This window comes from Quercus lobata, chromosome 1, assembly GCF_001633185.2.
Source record: "Quercus lobata isolate SW786 chromosome 1, ValleyOak3.0 Primary Assembly, whole genome shotgun sequence".
Taxonomy (NCBI): domain Eukaryota; kingdom Viridiplantae; phylum Streptophyta; class Magnoliopsida; order Fagales; family Fagaceae; genus Quercus; species Quercus lobata.
Genome location: NC_044904.1, coordinates 3,831,917 through 3,848,886, shown reverse-complemented (window position 1 = coordinate 3,848,886; position 16,970 = coordinate 3,831,917). Strand labels below are relative to the sequence as shown.

The 16,970-nt window shown below is 36.0% G+C and overlaps 1 protein-coding gene and 1 pseudogene across 1 annotated transcript; both read right to left on the bottom strand.

Moving 5' to 3' along the window:
* Positions 1-3,228: 3,228 nt before the first annotated feature.
* LOC115993815 lies at positions 3,229-4,522 on the bottom strand. The gene is made up of 3 exons (XM_031117794.1): positions 4,302-4,522; positions 3,485-4,210; positions 3,229-3,397 (listed from the first exon to the last, which is right to left on the bottom strand). The coding sequence occupies exons 1-3, from the start codon at positions 4,520-4,522 to the stop codon at positions 3,229-3,231; spliced, it is 1,116 nt and encodes a 371-aa protein (XP_030973654.1).
* A 7,299-nt stretch (positions 4,523-11,821) lies between these two features.
* Positions 11,822-16,474, bottom strand: LOC115993806 (annotated as a pseudogene).
* Positions 16,475-16,970: the final 496 nt, after the last annotated feature.

Here is a 16,970-nt window from a genome sequence, read left to right as displayed (position 1 = left end):
AAAGAATTAAAAAAAAAACTTTGACACAATGCTATAATGGTTATTTATATTTACATTTTTTTTTGGTTAAAAGGAATTATTATTAAACAACTAAGCCAAAATGGCTAAGTTAGAGGCAACAAGCCTACATACACTTTCCCCATTAGTATCAAAATACACACAATTTGCTATTACATCAGATGGGGGAATATCCCAAACTACAAAATGATCTTGCATCACTCCTCCTAGCTTAGCCATAGCATCCGCAACTCTATTCGCTTCCCTGAATGCGTGCTGCACCCTGTAGTGCTGAAACTTGCCCAGAAGCGACCTACAGTCAGCCAACAAGGAAGAGTAAAATGTATTAGAGGGAGAGTAAGACTGCACCAGCTCAACTACCACCTTGGCATCTAATTCAATCACAAGCTTTTGCACTCCCATTCGGACAGCCAGCAATAAAGCATCCCTTAGAGCCCAAAATTCTGCTGTAATGCTGGTTGTGAAGCCAATAGACCGAGCAAAGCCTCTCAACCATCTACCCTCACTATCTCTTATCATGCCCCCTCCTCCTGCCCTTCCTGGATTGCCAAAGGAAGCCCTATCAGTATTTAATTTACACCATCCTAAGGGAGATTTTTCCCACCTGACATTACAAATCACCATATTCTTCTGACTCCTAGCCTTACCCACACAGTAGTAATATTCCAAGGCTTGATTTTTACTAACACTATGTAAGCTTCCATTGACAATACTATTATTAAACACCATACCATTTCTATGTTTCCACAAATTCCAAATAGCAAATGAAAAAACATAAGACCACGGCACAAAAGAGTAATGTAATGTCTTACTTTGGCAATTAACTTTTAGCCATTCAAGCAAGTCCATATCAGCAAAAGAACTAACCATATCATAGGGGACTCTAAGTTTAAACCAGAAATCTTTTGCCACCACACACTCTTTCAATAAATGACTAATAGTTTCCGGAAAATTGTTACATAAAGGGCAGCAACTCTCCCGTGTTATTCCCCTCATAGCCAAAACCGATCTAACAGGCAGACTTTCATGCATACACAGCCAAAGAAAATTAATAATACTTGGCAACATATCTATCTTCCATATCCACTGCCCTTGGAAATTAGTCTCCTCTTGTTGGGATCCATTCAGCCAAGCATAGGCAGAATTAGTAGTAAACTCTCCATCCTTAGTATGCTTCCACATAATCACATCTTCTCCTCTTCCAACCAGTTGCCTTGGAATAGCTTTAATCCTATCTTTAATACAAACCGGCAACTCAAAGGATATAGCATCCCACTTCCACCCTTGCTCCGAATCAAGAAATAACTCTGACAACTTCATCTCCATCTCCCTTGGAGTCAAAGGGCCTTCAATTAGTTCTCTCAATGAGCATCCCCTTATCCAACTATCCGTCCAAATCTTAATTGTTTCTCCATTCCCCACCCCCCAACAAATACCCTCAGCGAAGGTCTGAAACCCAGCTTTTATGGCTCTCCAATTTGGAGAACATGGCAACTTATCCAGGTCTCTAGCTCTCCTTCTATCCGTTGAACAATACTTCTTCAGAATAACCTTCGCCCATGGACTTTCTTTTTCCTGATTCAGCCTCCAATTTAGCTTTGCTAATAATGCCAAGTTCTTGAATTTCGCAGCTTGAATTCCAAGTCCTCCCTCTTCCTTCGGCCTAATAATCTTACTCCACCCTACCAAATGAAGTCTTCTCTTTTCAGTAGTTGAACCCCACAAGAAGTCCCTATTAATTTTATCCAATTTGTCACAAAGATGAGCAAGAAGGGCAGCGGCCTGCATTACATAATTCGGAATAGTAGACATGACTGATTTCACTAAAACCGATCTGCCTGCAAATGAAAGGAATCTAGTCTTCCAACCAGCCAGCTTGCTCATAACTCTCTCAACTATAAAGTTCATTCTATTTCTTGGAACCCCTTTATGTTTGATTGGGAATCCAAGATAATTCCCAATATTCACCGTGGCTTGAATTCCCAACCTTGAGCAGACTCCGCTCTTAATTTCAGCTTGCACATTAAGGGAAAAGTAGATTATTGACTTCTCCATACTCACTTTTTGACTCGACTTCTCACAAAATTCATCCAACACTTCCGATATAGCTTCACAAGCATCCTCATCTACTTTAGCAAATAGAAGTAAATCATCCGCAAAAAAGAGGTGGGAGATACCAATATTTTCTCTCGAGGCTTTCAAAGGCTTCCACACTCCCTCCATATATTTCTTCTCAATTAAATGGCCTAAGTACTCCATGCACAAAATAAAGAGATACGGTGATAAAAGATCTCCTTGTTGAAGACCTCTTGAAGGATTAAAATCTTCCAACTTCCCTCCATTAAACAAAATAGACACCTTGGTGGAGGTGACACAACTCATTATCACCTTAATCAGATTTTGAGGAAAGTGGAAAGGATGTAGAGCTTTGTGTATAAAACACCACTCCATTCTATCGTACGCTTTCTCCAAATCAACTTTAATGGCCATATACCCCTCCTTGCCTTTTTTATTATCCAAAGCATAGAAAAGCTCTTGAGCGACTAAAATGTTATCTAATCCTTTCCTTCTCGGCACAAATGCCGTTTGGATAGGGGATACAAGCTTATTTAGATACGGTTTGATCCTCTCCACTAGAATCTTAGAAACAATTTTATAAACCGAGTTGCAAAGGCTAATCGGTCTATAATTATTCAGGGACTCAGGGCTTTTACATTTCGGAATTAATGTCACAAGTGTCTCATTAAGCTCATTCGGAACTATACCATCCCTGAAAATCTTTTTCACCTCCTCATAAACTGAGTTCCCAACCTCATGCCAAAAATGCTGATAGAAGCCAGCATGGATCCCATCCGGCCCTGGTGCTTTAAAAGGCTTCAAAGCCCACAAACCACTCCTCACATCTTCATCCACCACTTCCCTTCCCATCCAACTCCTATCTGCTTTAGAGAGAAAACTAGCGTAGAACTCAGAAACAGCAGAACTTTTGTAGGACATCTCCAAACCCGTAGCATAAAGCTTCATAAACCCCTTTAAAATATGCTCCTTCACTGCCTCTTCCTCAACTATCCATTCGCCCATACCATCCTTCAAACACCTTATTTTATTCCTTTGCCTCCTCACCACCGTATTCATATGAAAATAAGATGCGTTTCGGTCCCCAAAGGCAGCAGCATTAATCCTAGACTTAAGGGCCCAAAACTCCTCTTCTTAAAGCAAAATTGAGGAGTACTCTTCAATAAGTTGGTCTTCCAGCCTCATAAGAGATTCAGTAGGATTGTTAGCCAAAGCCTTTTGTGTACCATTCAACCTGGCTAGCACCCTTTTTTTCTTCGCAAAAATATTACCAAAAACCTCAAAATTCCATTTCTTAGCCTTCCTAATAAAATCAGTAGTGGCCACTTTTAAATTAGCACCTTCCGGCTAGGCTTCTCTAACGATCCTATAGAAATCCGGATGAAGTAACCACATAGTCTGAAAACGGAAAGGCTGCTCCAAACCATTAGCATTAGGTTTCCATAATTCTATCAAGACAGGATGATGATCTGAGAAGGTTCTAGGAAGATGGGTTACCACCGCCTCAGGGTACAAAATTCTCCAGATTGGATTGGCAAAGCATCTATCCAGTCTTTCCAAAATCAAATCTGAAATTTGCCTTTTATTAGTCCAGGTAAATTTAGGTCCAGCAAACCCATGATCTACAAAATTACACGAATCTAGACATTCTTTAAATTCAAGGGCCCTGTTTAAATTAATTTGGTTCCCCCCAAATTTATCCTCCCCACCTAGAATTTCATTAAAATCCCCAATCATTAACCAAGGAAGATTATGCAATTGCCCAACCTTATCTATATTAGACCACAGGATTCTCCTCTCAACTAAACGAGGACTAGCATATATTGCTGTAAATAACCAAGAAAGGTTTGATGCACATACCTTTACCGTCGCATGTATTTCCTGTTCTGTAGCAGATAACAGATTAACTTCCGCATCTTCTCTTCTCCACAAAATCCATAATCCACCCGCGTACCCAATAGTTTCCGTGGTGATAAAGCCATCAAATGGAAGTGCTTTAATTATCTTCTCAGCTCTGCTACCCCCCACTCTAGTCTCTGTTATAACTATTATCGACGACCGATGGTTCACAGCCATTTCAAACACCCTCCTCTTAAAATCCGGATTCAATGCACCTCTGCAATTCCACATTAGAATGTTCATCTTCACAAATTGACCCATCGGAATCTCGACACGACTAGGATTCATAGTTGCAGCTTCCACCATACTCCATCCCAGCCTCCTCAACAATTCCTTCGAGTGCTTCCACTCCGGTTTCCATATCAACATGTGCTTCAATATTCCCATCACCTCTTCCTTGCAACTTATCAACACATCGCACTCCTCCACCGAAATGAGAATCTGAATTAGTTTCAACATTGGGTGATTCCCCATTAATGCCGTAGCCATACCCCTTTGGTCCACTAACTTCCTTTCCTGAATCAACCATTCAGATTCGTCGAAGTGTGGCACCACCGATGGCCTTCTCTGCTTGCTTAAGGCTTCGGACTCCTCCCATGAAATTAAAGGCACGTCCATTATGAAGTTCCACCATGGGTTGGCCGTTAGACCCCAAGCCGGATGATCCAGTGCTATTGTCCCTGTTCTGCGGCTCTCCGGAGTGATTGGGAATATGTTCTTCCACGCCGGGCCCCACTCCCCTTCGCACCACTCCAATTCCTTCGTCAGGGATGCCCTTATTTGGAGAATGACTTCGTCTGGAACTTCCACTAGCCTGCTCTGATGCCAGATCGTCCAGCCGCTCCTTCTCGGATTGCAAATCGGACTGCTTTGACCCACACGAAACCCCTCCATTCTCTCGTTTCTGCAGATTTTTGGAAGACCCAGCTCTCTGTGAAGACGCAGAAGAAGATGGGTATTGTCTCTTCAATGACTTAGTGCCCTTCCCTCCATTACTTCTATTGATTCTTGTACCTGAGCCCGAGACGCTCAACTGAGGCTTCTCATTAGTTCGTGTCACCCCATCTCCCTGATTCGAACTTGACGCACTGAACCTCATCTCCAGATTTCCCATATCTTCATTCGGTGCCATCCCTTGGCCAGGAACGCTCCTCACAGCACAAGCGTGCTCAGACTGAGTGGACTGAGTGGACAACACACTTTCTTTAATGGGAATGGCTGAACAACCCTCTAGTTTTTCACCTCTTTGGACACTCATGCCCCTTGAATTGACATCATCCTTAACCTCATTTCCAAAGGACGATCTGGACCGTCCATTTCTGACCAAACTCCTTTTCCTTGAAACCAACATTCACGGACCAAAGTTAGGATCTGACTTATCCTCCTCACTAACTTGGTTCGTGCTTTTCTCTGCTACACTATCATCTGACTTATCTTCCTCCTGTGACTTATTTGGACTCTTCTCTTCAGTATGCCCATTTTTTTCTTTTTCCTTAACCTGATACCGGCAGTTCTCCTTCTTGTGCCCAAGCCTCCCACAGCAAAAACAAAGGGAAGAAATACCTTTATATTTTACCTGTTGCACCAATCTATCTAACCTGATGGAATTGATTAAGGGCTTGTTTAGGTCAATTTGTATACAGAGCCTTGCATAGCTACCACGTTATCCAGTAGCCATGTATGAATCAATACGAAGCACTGGGCCAATAGCACTACCTATTTCCTTCAATACTTCCATATCATAAAATTCAATAGGTAATTCAGGAAACCTCACCCACACAGCAACAGACTTTAGATAATCATTTGAGGCTCTAGAGTAAGGTTCCCAAGGCTTGATGGCTAAGAAGTGCTCACCAATAAACCAAGGACCTCCACGAAGCACTTTATCATAATCATCTGAACAATAAAACTTTATCAAGAAGTAATCCTTTCCAAGATTAACACAGTCCATCCTAGTTGCAGGTTTCCATAATGCATTGAGCTTGAAAGTGAGATAGCTGAATCCAACAGTTCTACCAAACACTTTCACTATTAAAGCCTTTGACCATGGGGCCCTTATATGCGCCTTAGTCTCCTTAGACAGCTTCACTTCTGCCATTCCTTCAATGAGGGGTTCCACCTCTGTATCTGGCTCCTCTCCATCGTCCCAGACATTATCCAACTTAAAAGCTTGCTCATAGGCTCCAGGAATGTCTCCCACAAGCTTATCCTTATAACTGGTAGTATTCCTGGGTGGATTAATCTGCTTATCTCCACTGCTTTCTTTGAATTTCTTAACACTGCGTCCCAGCTCATCTTCTTCCTCACTTGGTCTTGGTGGTTCATTGCAGTACTCAGCTTCCATTCTCTCTCTTCTCTCGTCAATGTTTGTTGTGATCCCCTGACCTTCCTTAATTAATGAATACATTATCTTTCTTCTAAAAAAAAAAATTCCAATTATTAAACCTACATTAAAAAAAAGAAAAAGAATTCCAATTAGTGAACCCTTTCCTACAAATGCAATCTGACCTAACCCATTGAACACCAACTCTGAAGACCGAAATGCACTAGTGGCATCTGGGCCATTTTCTGATGATGACCTTTCCAAAAAATGGGTTCAATCCAAATTGCACTAGGGGATACACGCTTTAGCAAAAAGGGAAAAAGTGGGTCTTTGATAATTCATGGTATGGTCCATTGTCATAGCTAGCATATACCATATTTGGTTAAGGGTCAATGCTAGGAAGTAGTCCATATATTCTTTTGGTCTTTGATTCAAGAAGTCCAATTCTCAATAGCCTTTTAAATTTACAAATAGCTCATTCTATAGGCCCAGACCCATGCAAAGATATCTAAATTATCAAATTATATGGCCCTTTCTAAGGACCCTAATAAGAAGACAACAAAAATTATGGTCTTTCTTTTCCTAGATGTAACAAAAGTATTCAGTATGAGCTAAGGTTGAATCATGTGCGTGTCGGTCCTAAACATGCAAAAATATTCTGATTCCCACTAACGGACGGTAAAGGAAGGCATGGTGTGTGTGTGAGAGAGAGTTTTACATCAATGGCCAGCAAATCTATGTACCAATAGATTTACAGTGGAGATCTTTTATCCATCTGAGAAAGTAGCCCTTCATCATGGATTTTGTCTTTCTTAGCTAGCTTAGCTATAGGTCATGTACCATTGCCACTAGTCCATTCATCATTCAGCTCAAATTCATATATAAATCATACAATTCGGGGGTCATGAAAGTTGAAAAACCAAAGTGCAGGGGCACCACAGAGAGAGAGAGGCAAGCAGTGCTTGGTGGAGAAAGTTAAGGTCTGTTTATCTAGTATTACTGTTGATGAAATTTTACAGTTTAATTCATTTCAGAAAGATTTTTACAATTTTTGAGTATTTTTCTTGTCTGAAAGTTCTCTTTCTTGCATGCCATAAAAATTTGGTAAAAAAAAAAAATTGAAGAAGATTTGCCAAAAAAAAAAAAGAGTTGGTTACACATACTAAAAATTTCATTAAGTTGCAACACTGTTTATCTTTTCATGCTTTCTTTTTTTGTCTCATTTTATTTTATTTTATTTTTCCAAAATAGAAGAAGAAGATTTTAGTAAGTTTTATATTATTATGAATTATCAAATGGGAGGGAATCTTAACCTGTAAGTTTCGGGATTAACATGCTAGAAATGTGTCTAACTGAAGATCTCTAGCTTAACACGTAGGAGACATGCATAATCATATCATTAAATGGGCCAGTTTTTTTAATTTTTATATTTTTAATTTTTTTTCTTGGAAACATCATTGATCAGGTATAAAACACAACTTTTCAGCCTAAACTACAAAATTCACATTCCCCAAAATATAGTAAGCATTTTTATTTTTAAATTGAAAAATGTAATTTATCATGTTATGGTTAAGAATAGGCTCATGCATATTTCACATCCAATACATTAGTATATTATGAATAGTGGAAGAAAATAAACTAACCCATTGTCAATTTTTTAAGGTTTATATATTTTTTTAATGATTTTAAGTTTTTCTAACTTTTACTCTTTTAGTACATTTATTTTGTTATGGTATACTTTCTGAGATCTTTGACTCTTTAACTTTTCTTTTTTTTTTTTTTTTTTTTTTTTAAAATTTTTTTTTTTATATAGAAATTCGTGAAAGTTATGGAAGGTGGCAGTTCAAACATTTTCGCAGGTACTATATTCTTCTTTTGCTCCCTATTCCATTTTTTTTTTTGCTGAATAATCCCCTTGTGTTTTTAGAATGGACAAAAACAAAGATATCCATAAAGTTTTATAATGGACAAAAACATAGATATCCATAAATTTCTTTGCCTGAGATTCTGATGTAGAAATTTCATTTTCTCATATCTACCTTTTCATATTTGCATTTTTTTTTTTTTTTTTTTTTTTTTACATTTTTCAAATTTGTACATTTTTGCATCAATTGTGAATATGTTAATTGAATAATGAGTATAAAAGAATGTGAAACAATATTTAGTACTTACAAAATACATGCTTCTTCCTAAATAATAATTTCGCTTTAAAAAAAAAAAAAATACAAGTGTTAAGTTATAACTTGTATGAAAAAAGTCCCATCTATATATCTCAATATACTAATTTCCTAATATTATCATCTACTTTTATATTGAAACAATGAAAAGTAAATACTAAATAATCACTCATACTTTATTGTAATAAATATTTAAAATTGACAAAATTTAATTCCTGTTTTTGGCAATGGACTATTATTTAGAGGTAACCAAAAAGGGAAATGTAGATTGTTTTATAGGGAGGGTGAATAATATCTTAAACATTTTAGTGTAGGGTCTGTAACACCATCAATTGGGACACAGAAATTCAGAAATCCCAAGAGGGGATTGGTACCCTTTTTTTTATTTTTATTTTTATTTTATATTGAAGAGAGGGGATTGGAACCTTTAAACTTTGGTTTCAAAGTATAAGATCTAGATTAGGTCCAGTGCTTCTAGTGCACTAGATCCAATCAAATGGTAACATGTGTTTAAAAATGGATATGTATGTGTCACAATTCCAATGAGTCCAGTACCACTGGACACTGGACCCAAACCTCCTCCCAAAGTGTATATATCAGTTGTGATCAAATAAAAGTATAAAACTTGGACTTCAAGATAGCTTTGTTTTTCACATTAATTGTTAACATTAATTATATGAGTAAACCTTACATTTTTAGCTACGAAAACACCGGACTTGGAGGTGCTACGTAAGCAGCTTGAGGAGAAAAGTGCAAAGATTGAAGAGCTCAAGAAACAAATTGAGGAAACTAAGCATCTTCTGGAAAATAAGAAGAAGAAAGCTCCGAATCAGGACCAAATGGAAGCTTTCAAGAAGTTGTGCGAGAAATATAATGGCATGAGAGAGGAATATAATGCATTGTTGGCCGAGAAGTCAAGGAAACAAGAGACTAACAATCCTAGCTAGTCTCAAAATTGCTGCTATATATAGACGACTTAGCTAGCAAGCTAGCTAGCAAAAATACTAGTATGCTTTATTAGTAATTATCATATGCTTTCTTTTAAAAAGGAGAGGTGGAAGTTATGTGGGGTAACATGAATGATATATATTCTACTTATCTTTTTGTACATGTTTGTTGCTAAGCTTGACTAATATTAGATTTTGAGGGAATATTATAATTTATCCCCTGTGGATTGAGCATATAATTTAGTCCACAAACTTTTAAGGGCGTGGATTGTATAGATTGTGATGATGTTTGCGTAGATCCACATGATCATTCTGTTGAAAGGTATATGGAAAAGAGTGGTGAGGAAATGTACCAATTTTTTTTCTTCAAGAAAGTGATGAATGTTTTGTCATTGTATTCTTGAAAATTTTCCAATCAAAAGATTTTAATGGTACCAGAATATTGTGTTTGAACCATTTCCGAAAATGTTGATAAATATGAGGGAGTTTAGACTAATATTCTAAGAGATATATCCATGTGTATTATGAGTAATCATAAAAAATGATAAAAGACTAGGATCCTGCCTCAATAAGGACTGAAATAATCAGACCCTAATAAATATTAGAGTGAGCAAGATAAAAAGGTGTAGAAGAAAACAAGTTATTTTTATAGAAAGGTAAATTTGTTTGTTTTCCTAGATAATAGGAGGTACAATCAAATTTTCATGTTGTATATAGTTTGTAGCCAAGTTGCTTGTTTTTCATATATGCTAACTCAAGATTTCCTACTCTAATACTATGTTAAATTACTAATTGTTCCAAAAGTTTAAACTATTGAGATATGATAAATTTAATCATTTAACCACAATTCTATCACTCACCCTTACATTTGGGTCCGAACTCCTCTTAATAGGTAAGGTCTAACACATGAGATTTTAGTCTGTAATCTTGAAATGAAAGATTATCTAAATTCCAACACAATTGGCACTCTCTAATAGAATGAAATCATAAGTTTGTTGTATGTCATCGACTAATCAAGGGGAAGGGTGTAGAAGGTGAAGAAAGTGAACACAATAATTTTAAGCTAATAAGCAATTTTTAAAACCAATTAAAGTTTGCAGTATTCCAACTAATATTTTGGTTCTGCGTTTCAAAAGTAATAATATATAGTTATACTACTCACAGTGATATAACAAAATTGAAACAAATATAAAGAATTAAATATTATTGTTTTAATCATTTTAAAATCAAAAACAACAAATTTAGTGTCAATGTTTATAATAGTAAAAGATTAAGAAAGATAGTATATCACTGTTATATGACTTCTCTAAGAAACATAAATTTCACTCTCTTAAGGGTGTTTCTTGCCACTGCAGGAGAATATTCAAATGTACATCTAATTAAATTACTGATTGTCCCAAAAGTTGAAACTATTGGGATATGATAAATTTAATCATTTAACCACATATTTCTAATACTTCCCTTCACGTGTGGGTTGAAACTACTTTTTAAAAGGTGAAGTCCAACATGTGGAAATTTAAATAGGAGGCGGAATGGAGGAGACAAAGATCGAACTCAGGATCCCATGTTCTGATACCTAGTTAAATTACTGATTGTCTCAAAAGTTTAAGTTATTGGGATATGGTAAATTTAATCTTTTAACCACATACTTCTAACACATCTCAACTATGTAGCAAGTTTATCAGCATACCATCTCAACTATGTAGCGAGTAATATATTCAAATAGAGTATATTACATTGTAGTAAATTTTGTAAGAGCAAAATTAAAAATTTATTTACATTTATAAAATACACCAACACAATATAGATTACCAACAAGGCAGCTAGCTTCTCCAACCTATCTAGTATCATATATACATATTTTGCATGCGTGGGCGCGCGCGCACACACACACACTCTCTCTCTCTCATTTAAACTAAGGGCATGTATGATATGCTGTAACAGGTTTTGTAATATGATGACTAGCCTTGTGAAATAATCATTTGATTATTTGGTTGCAAATTTATTATAAGTAATAGTTATTCCTTAAATTGAGGAGCAACTTCTTCTTTTTTAAAAGATTGTAACAATTATTCCTTACTATGTACGTGTAATAACTTTTAAAATTGATATATTTCCTAAATTTACACTTTTGATATGTACACAAAAATTATAAAATTAAAAGATAATCTCTCTCAAATTTAAAAAATATTCATTTTTATGAAATAAAATTAAATAAATAAGATATTTCATAAATATAGATCTTGAGTTCTATTCCAATGTTACAATTAAATTTATGGTTTCAGTTATTCCTTTGCAACATTTTTTATTTCTTGATTCTTAAAAAAAAATAAACATATTTTATTCTAGTAATAAAGATTACAATTCCTAGTGCAATTATCTTAAGAAAAATTGAGTTGGTACTTAGGTTGCTTGGTAGGTGAGAAGAGACCAAAATGTTTCTCAGTTTCTGCTGGACCCTTTTGGTCTTCATCGAACATGGCAAACAAGTATGTTTCTAATGGTCCAGGCCTCTTCGGAGTGCCATTGTTCACGTGACTAATCAAATTCTTGTAGTAAGTGCATGCATTGTCAACTGTAGCTGCTACACCACCGTCGGATGGCTAACCAGTCTCTGTTACAATGACAGTCAAATTGGCCGCACCAATCTTCTCAAGAGCAGAATAGAGAGAATCCATCATTGCATCAAAGAGATTTTGGTACCCTAAGTTACCATCTTGTACCACAACCCCTGATGAATTTAATAAGGCATAATCAAGCTTAATATCTGTTGGGTCACTTAATTAAGTAGGCAAAATATGGGTACACATTGGCAAGAAGTGGTGCCTTAGTGCTTACTAGGAAGCTAGCGATTGCATTTATGTATGCACTTGCATTGTCACTAACACTGTGTTTGGTTGGAGTGAATTTAGGGAGGATGGAAAACTTAGAGAGGAAAATAGGATGGAAAATAGTGTTTTCCACTGTTTGGCAAAGGGAGGAAAATTGAGGATGGAAAACCCGGGAGAAAATTTTCTCTCCCGGGCCCATAAATTTGATCCTCCCAAATCAGGAGGAAAAGCTAAGAGAGAAAAGTGCTCTCACAGCACTTTTACACAAATGCCCTTTTGTTCCCAATGGTCACAACAACTCAGTAAAGAAGAAAGAAGACAACTTTCCAACCACCAACTCAGCACAACCCAACTATCATTGCTGCAACCCAAAAATAACTCAAAATCAACGCAAAACAATTTAAAATCAACTCAAACCCCATTGGAAAACCCATCCCAAACCCAACTCAAAATCAACCCAAAACAAAATCAACTCAAAATCAAACCCAAAATCCACAGAAAATCAACTCAAAGTCAAACCCTTATGTTTCAATCATCTTCATCTTCTCTCTTCCTTGTAGCTTTCGAACTGTCAAAAAAAAAAAAAAAAGATGCAGAGACCTGAGGGAAAACTAAATATTTTCCACCCCTCCAACCAAACACACAAGAGGGAAAATTAAATATTTTCCATCCTCTCATTTTTTCATCCTTCCACAATTTTCCATCCTCTCACTTTTCCACTCCTCCAACCAAACGGACCCTAAAGGAGCCTTAAGATAGAGGGTAAGTATTGCCCATCAATGACATGTCTATTACTGTTGAAACTTTGATTTGGGTTGGAAAATTAGAAGATGTAACTGCATTGTATAAGTTTTGCATGGCTGGTCCAACAGATTGGGCTAATGGATCACTGGGTTTTATTTCATTCCCAGCAGCAATGTAACTAATATTGACATCAGGCAAGTAGGGACTTGTATGTTTGTTTGCACCCAACCATTTGCAGCTGCAGGACTAGTGGCAAAGCCTTGAAGGTCATTGTTGACAACTCCAACAATGACTGATATGCCGGATCCTTTTAGGGCTTGGAGGGTTGCTTTGGATCGAAAATCCTCATTTTCCCTATGCCACTTGTTTTGTATAGGGCTATTACTTCAGTTGCAGGTGGTAAATCATCGACAATTGTTCCATAATTTACACCTATAGATTGTACAACTACAACAAATAGCACCAAGATAATAAACAAGTTAATTAACACCAAAGATGAATTTGTTTGAAGGAAATGTAAAGGTATCCAATGGAGCTGCAACAAATAGAATCAAGAGAAAAAAGTAGATATATTTAACACCAATGGTAAATTTGTTTGCGGAAATGTATAGAACCTGGTTGATATGCAAGCTCAAACAAAAATTTTCAGTGTTTAAGCACTGAAAATTGTAGCCAAAAAAAGAAAAGTGTTTAGCAGGAGTGTTTGATCAAGAGTGTTTGATTCACATTTTTCAATTTAGGATGTTTAAACACTATATTTTTTATTTATTTTTTTATTTTTTGAGAAACAAACACACACACACATAAGGAGAGGAAAATAAGTTCTAACATAAAGGCACATTACAACCCCACTCAAAAGTCATGGTAACTTTTGAGATTACATTCAAAGTAGTTTTTAGTTTTTGAGTAACATTGCTTAATAACATTGTTGTAAATATTTTGAAAATCAAGAGACCTACTGATAAGACTACACACATACTTTTTCTTTTCTCTAACCTGCATGGCTCTTTTTTTTTTTTCTCTTTTTTTTTTAAAAAATTATGGGACCTACTAATCATTACCGACTTTAAAAAACAATACACACTCATACGTAATATATATATATATATATATATATATATTTGTTCATATTTTAAAATATGTTATCTGAAACATGGGATCAAACACATTTCTAAATGTATTTTTACAAAACCTTTTATACTACAGTTTTCACATCATTTTGAACAATAATTCTTGAGCACCACTACCAAATAGGTCCATAGGTTTTTTTTAGAAGAAAATGTATAGGTATTTAGTGGATTATGTTGGGTTTTAAGATTTTAGATTTAAATGTATTAGAAATTCAATTTGTAATGTTGGCTAACCATGATCAAAACATTTAGTCTTGTTTTAGACTTGCTCAAAGTGTGTTTAAGCGTAAAGTTGGAATCGAGTGTACTGTAAGATTTACTGTGTAAATCTGCTTGGCTCGATCGATTGAAAATTAGACTTGATTGATCGAATCTTATGCAGATTGTTTTTCTGCAGAATTTTCTAACTCAGCCCAAACCCATTTGACGTGTAGGGTTTTATGTTTTGTTTTAAGTATAAAAGAGAAAACCCTAGCCACATTTAAAGGTTGCTCTTTATGTTGTGTGTGTGAATCTTTCGTGAGATCTAGAGGTGTTTGCCTTCACATACACTTAGGGTTTCGAATCTCAAGATTGATGTCGAGAGCTTGGTGATCAATTCAGTTGTAGATTCAAGAGATTAAAGATACACAAGCGGGAGTGCTTGTACTTACTGGGAATTTAAGAAAAAAGTAGTCCATGGACTTGGAGCTATCACGTGGTTGTGATAGTAAGTTTCCTACTTGAGATAGCAATATGATGTAAGTAATCTAAGTCGCTATTGTGTAAACTTCAATTCTTTCATAGTGGGTTCGTTTTACCTTGAGAATAGCTAGATTAAATCCTTCCCAGGTTTTTTACCGGTTTGGTTTTCTTAGGTTATCATATTGTTGTGTTCTTTATTTTCTGCGCTTTACAATAATATGATATATCTGTGTTAACCTAGATTTGATAATTTAACTAAGTAATCACTTGGCTAACTAACTAGGTTAATCTGGTTGTGTTTTAAAGGGTCTAAAAACGTACAGATTAAAATCCTTTGGAGTTCTTAGGATAACACATGTACTTTATAAAATCTTATCTAATCCTTTGGAGTTCTTAGGATAACACATGTACTTTATGAAATCTTATCTATTTGTTTTTTGCCATATGATCAATAATTTAAATAGATACACAACCTTTGATTAATAATAGTACTTTATAAAATCTAATCCTTTTATTTTAAAAAAGATGGATAAAATTGTAAGATTCCCATAGTGGAGTTACCCTAAAACCTCTAATAAAGGATTAGAAATTTGTAGTTATGTACGCATAATTAGAAGTCTACAAAAACTTGGTTAAAACCATTGTTAGTAAGGAATGTGGGAGCAGGGATCACTGTTAGGGTTGTCCACGAGTCGGTCCAGGTCGGGTTTGTGCCCAACCCGGAACCGACTCGTCGGAATCGGGTGACAAAGAAATGCACCCGCCGCCAACTGCCAGAGTAATCGGATTGGGGGGATCAGACCGTCAACGGGCGGCGGGCGGGTCGGTCGGGGTCGAGAATCCAGAAAACGGCGAAAATCGGCGTGAAAACGGTGAAAATAAACACATGAAAACAGCGAAAATCCGGCCAAAATCTTTGAGGTTTCTCTAGATCCAGCCTAATCTAGGCCATTTTCAGCAAGATCTTGGCTAGATCCGGCAAAATCTCGCTGAGATCTTGATGAAAATGGTCTAGATCTCACCGGATCTACCAAATAGCGCCGGAAATCTTGTGGGTCGGTCGGGTCGGTTTGATCGGATTCTGGAGAAGGAAAACCGACCTCCGACCCGCCAAACTCGGGTTTTGGAGAAACAAACCCGTCGTCGACCGCCGGAGAAATCGGTTTGGTCGGCAGCGGGTCGGGTTCGGTTGGCGGCGGCGGGTGGGTCAGGTTGGCCGGGTCTCTGGACAGCCCTAATCACTATGTTATTGTACTTTAAGAGTACTTAATAATTAGACAATAAATTACTAATATATTTAGAGTCATTTAGGAAATCTAAAAGAGTTCAGCTGGTTTCTTAGATTACCTCAAGGATGCATATTTGGCCTACGGATTTGTATAATTTTAATGACCATTAATTAAAAAACACAAAATTTCCCTTCTATCGTATATATGTTACATCGCAAAGAATACAATGCAAACTTGTATTCTAAGCCATCAAAAAGTAGTACTAATTAATATCAGGCCTGCGTAACCGTATTGTGAATGCAATACAAATAATAATACCATACAAACAACCAATCAGTCATACCTGATTTTCCTTGGCTTGTTATCAACAGCAGTAGCAATAAGGCAGCCATAACAGGTTTCTTACTTAAAGCCATGGTGGAAAAGGAGAATTGGTAAAAGATTTTCATTTAAGATGTCCCCCTTTTTTTTTTTTGATGAAGCAATTAAGATCTCTTTGGTTACAATCTACACCCTATACCTCTCTATACATAATATATATAGTTGTATGAAATTTGGTAATTATGGAAATTATTACGTACAGTTGATTTTTTACTTAAATTTTGATAGGATTATAATGGAAAGTTTAAATATAGAATAAAATAGAATTGGGATAAAACTAAATATAAAATAGAATTGAAGAATAATTAAAATATAAATATTAGAACAATGACGTGTAAAATTGTGAAGTCTTAAAAGCTTATATGAGAAAATATTATAATGTCAACCTAAAAATCAAATGTGTATAGTTTTATATTATAACAATTTGAAAGTAAAAATCAATAATTGGATAATATTTACTATTTTCAATATTAATTATAGTTTTTTTTTGGGTCTAAATATGAAATTTGATAATTATGATAGTCATTAATA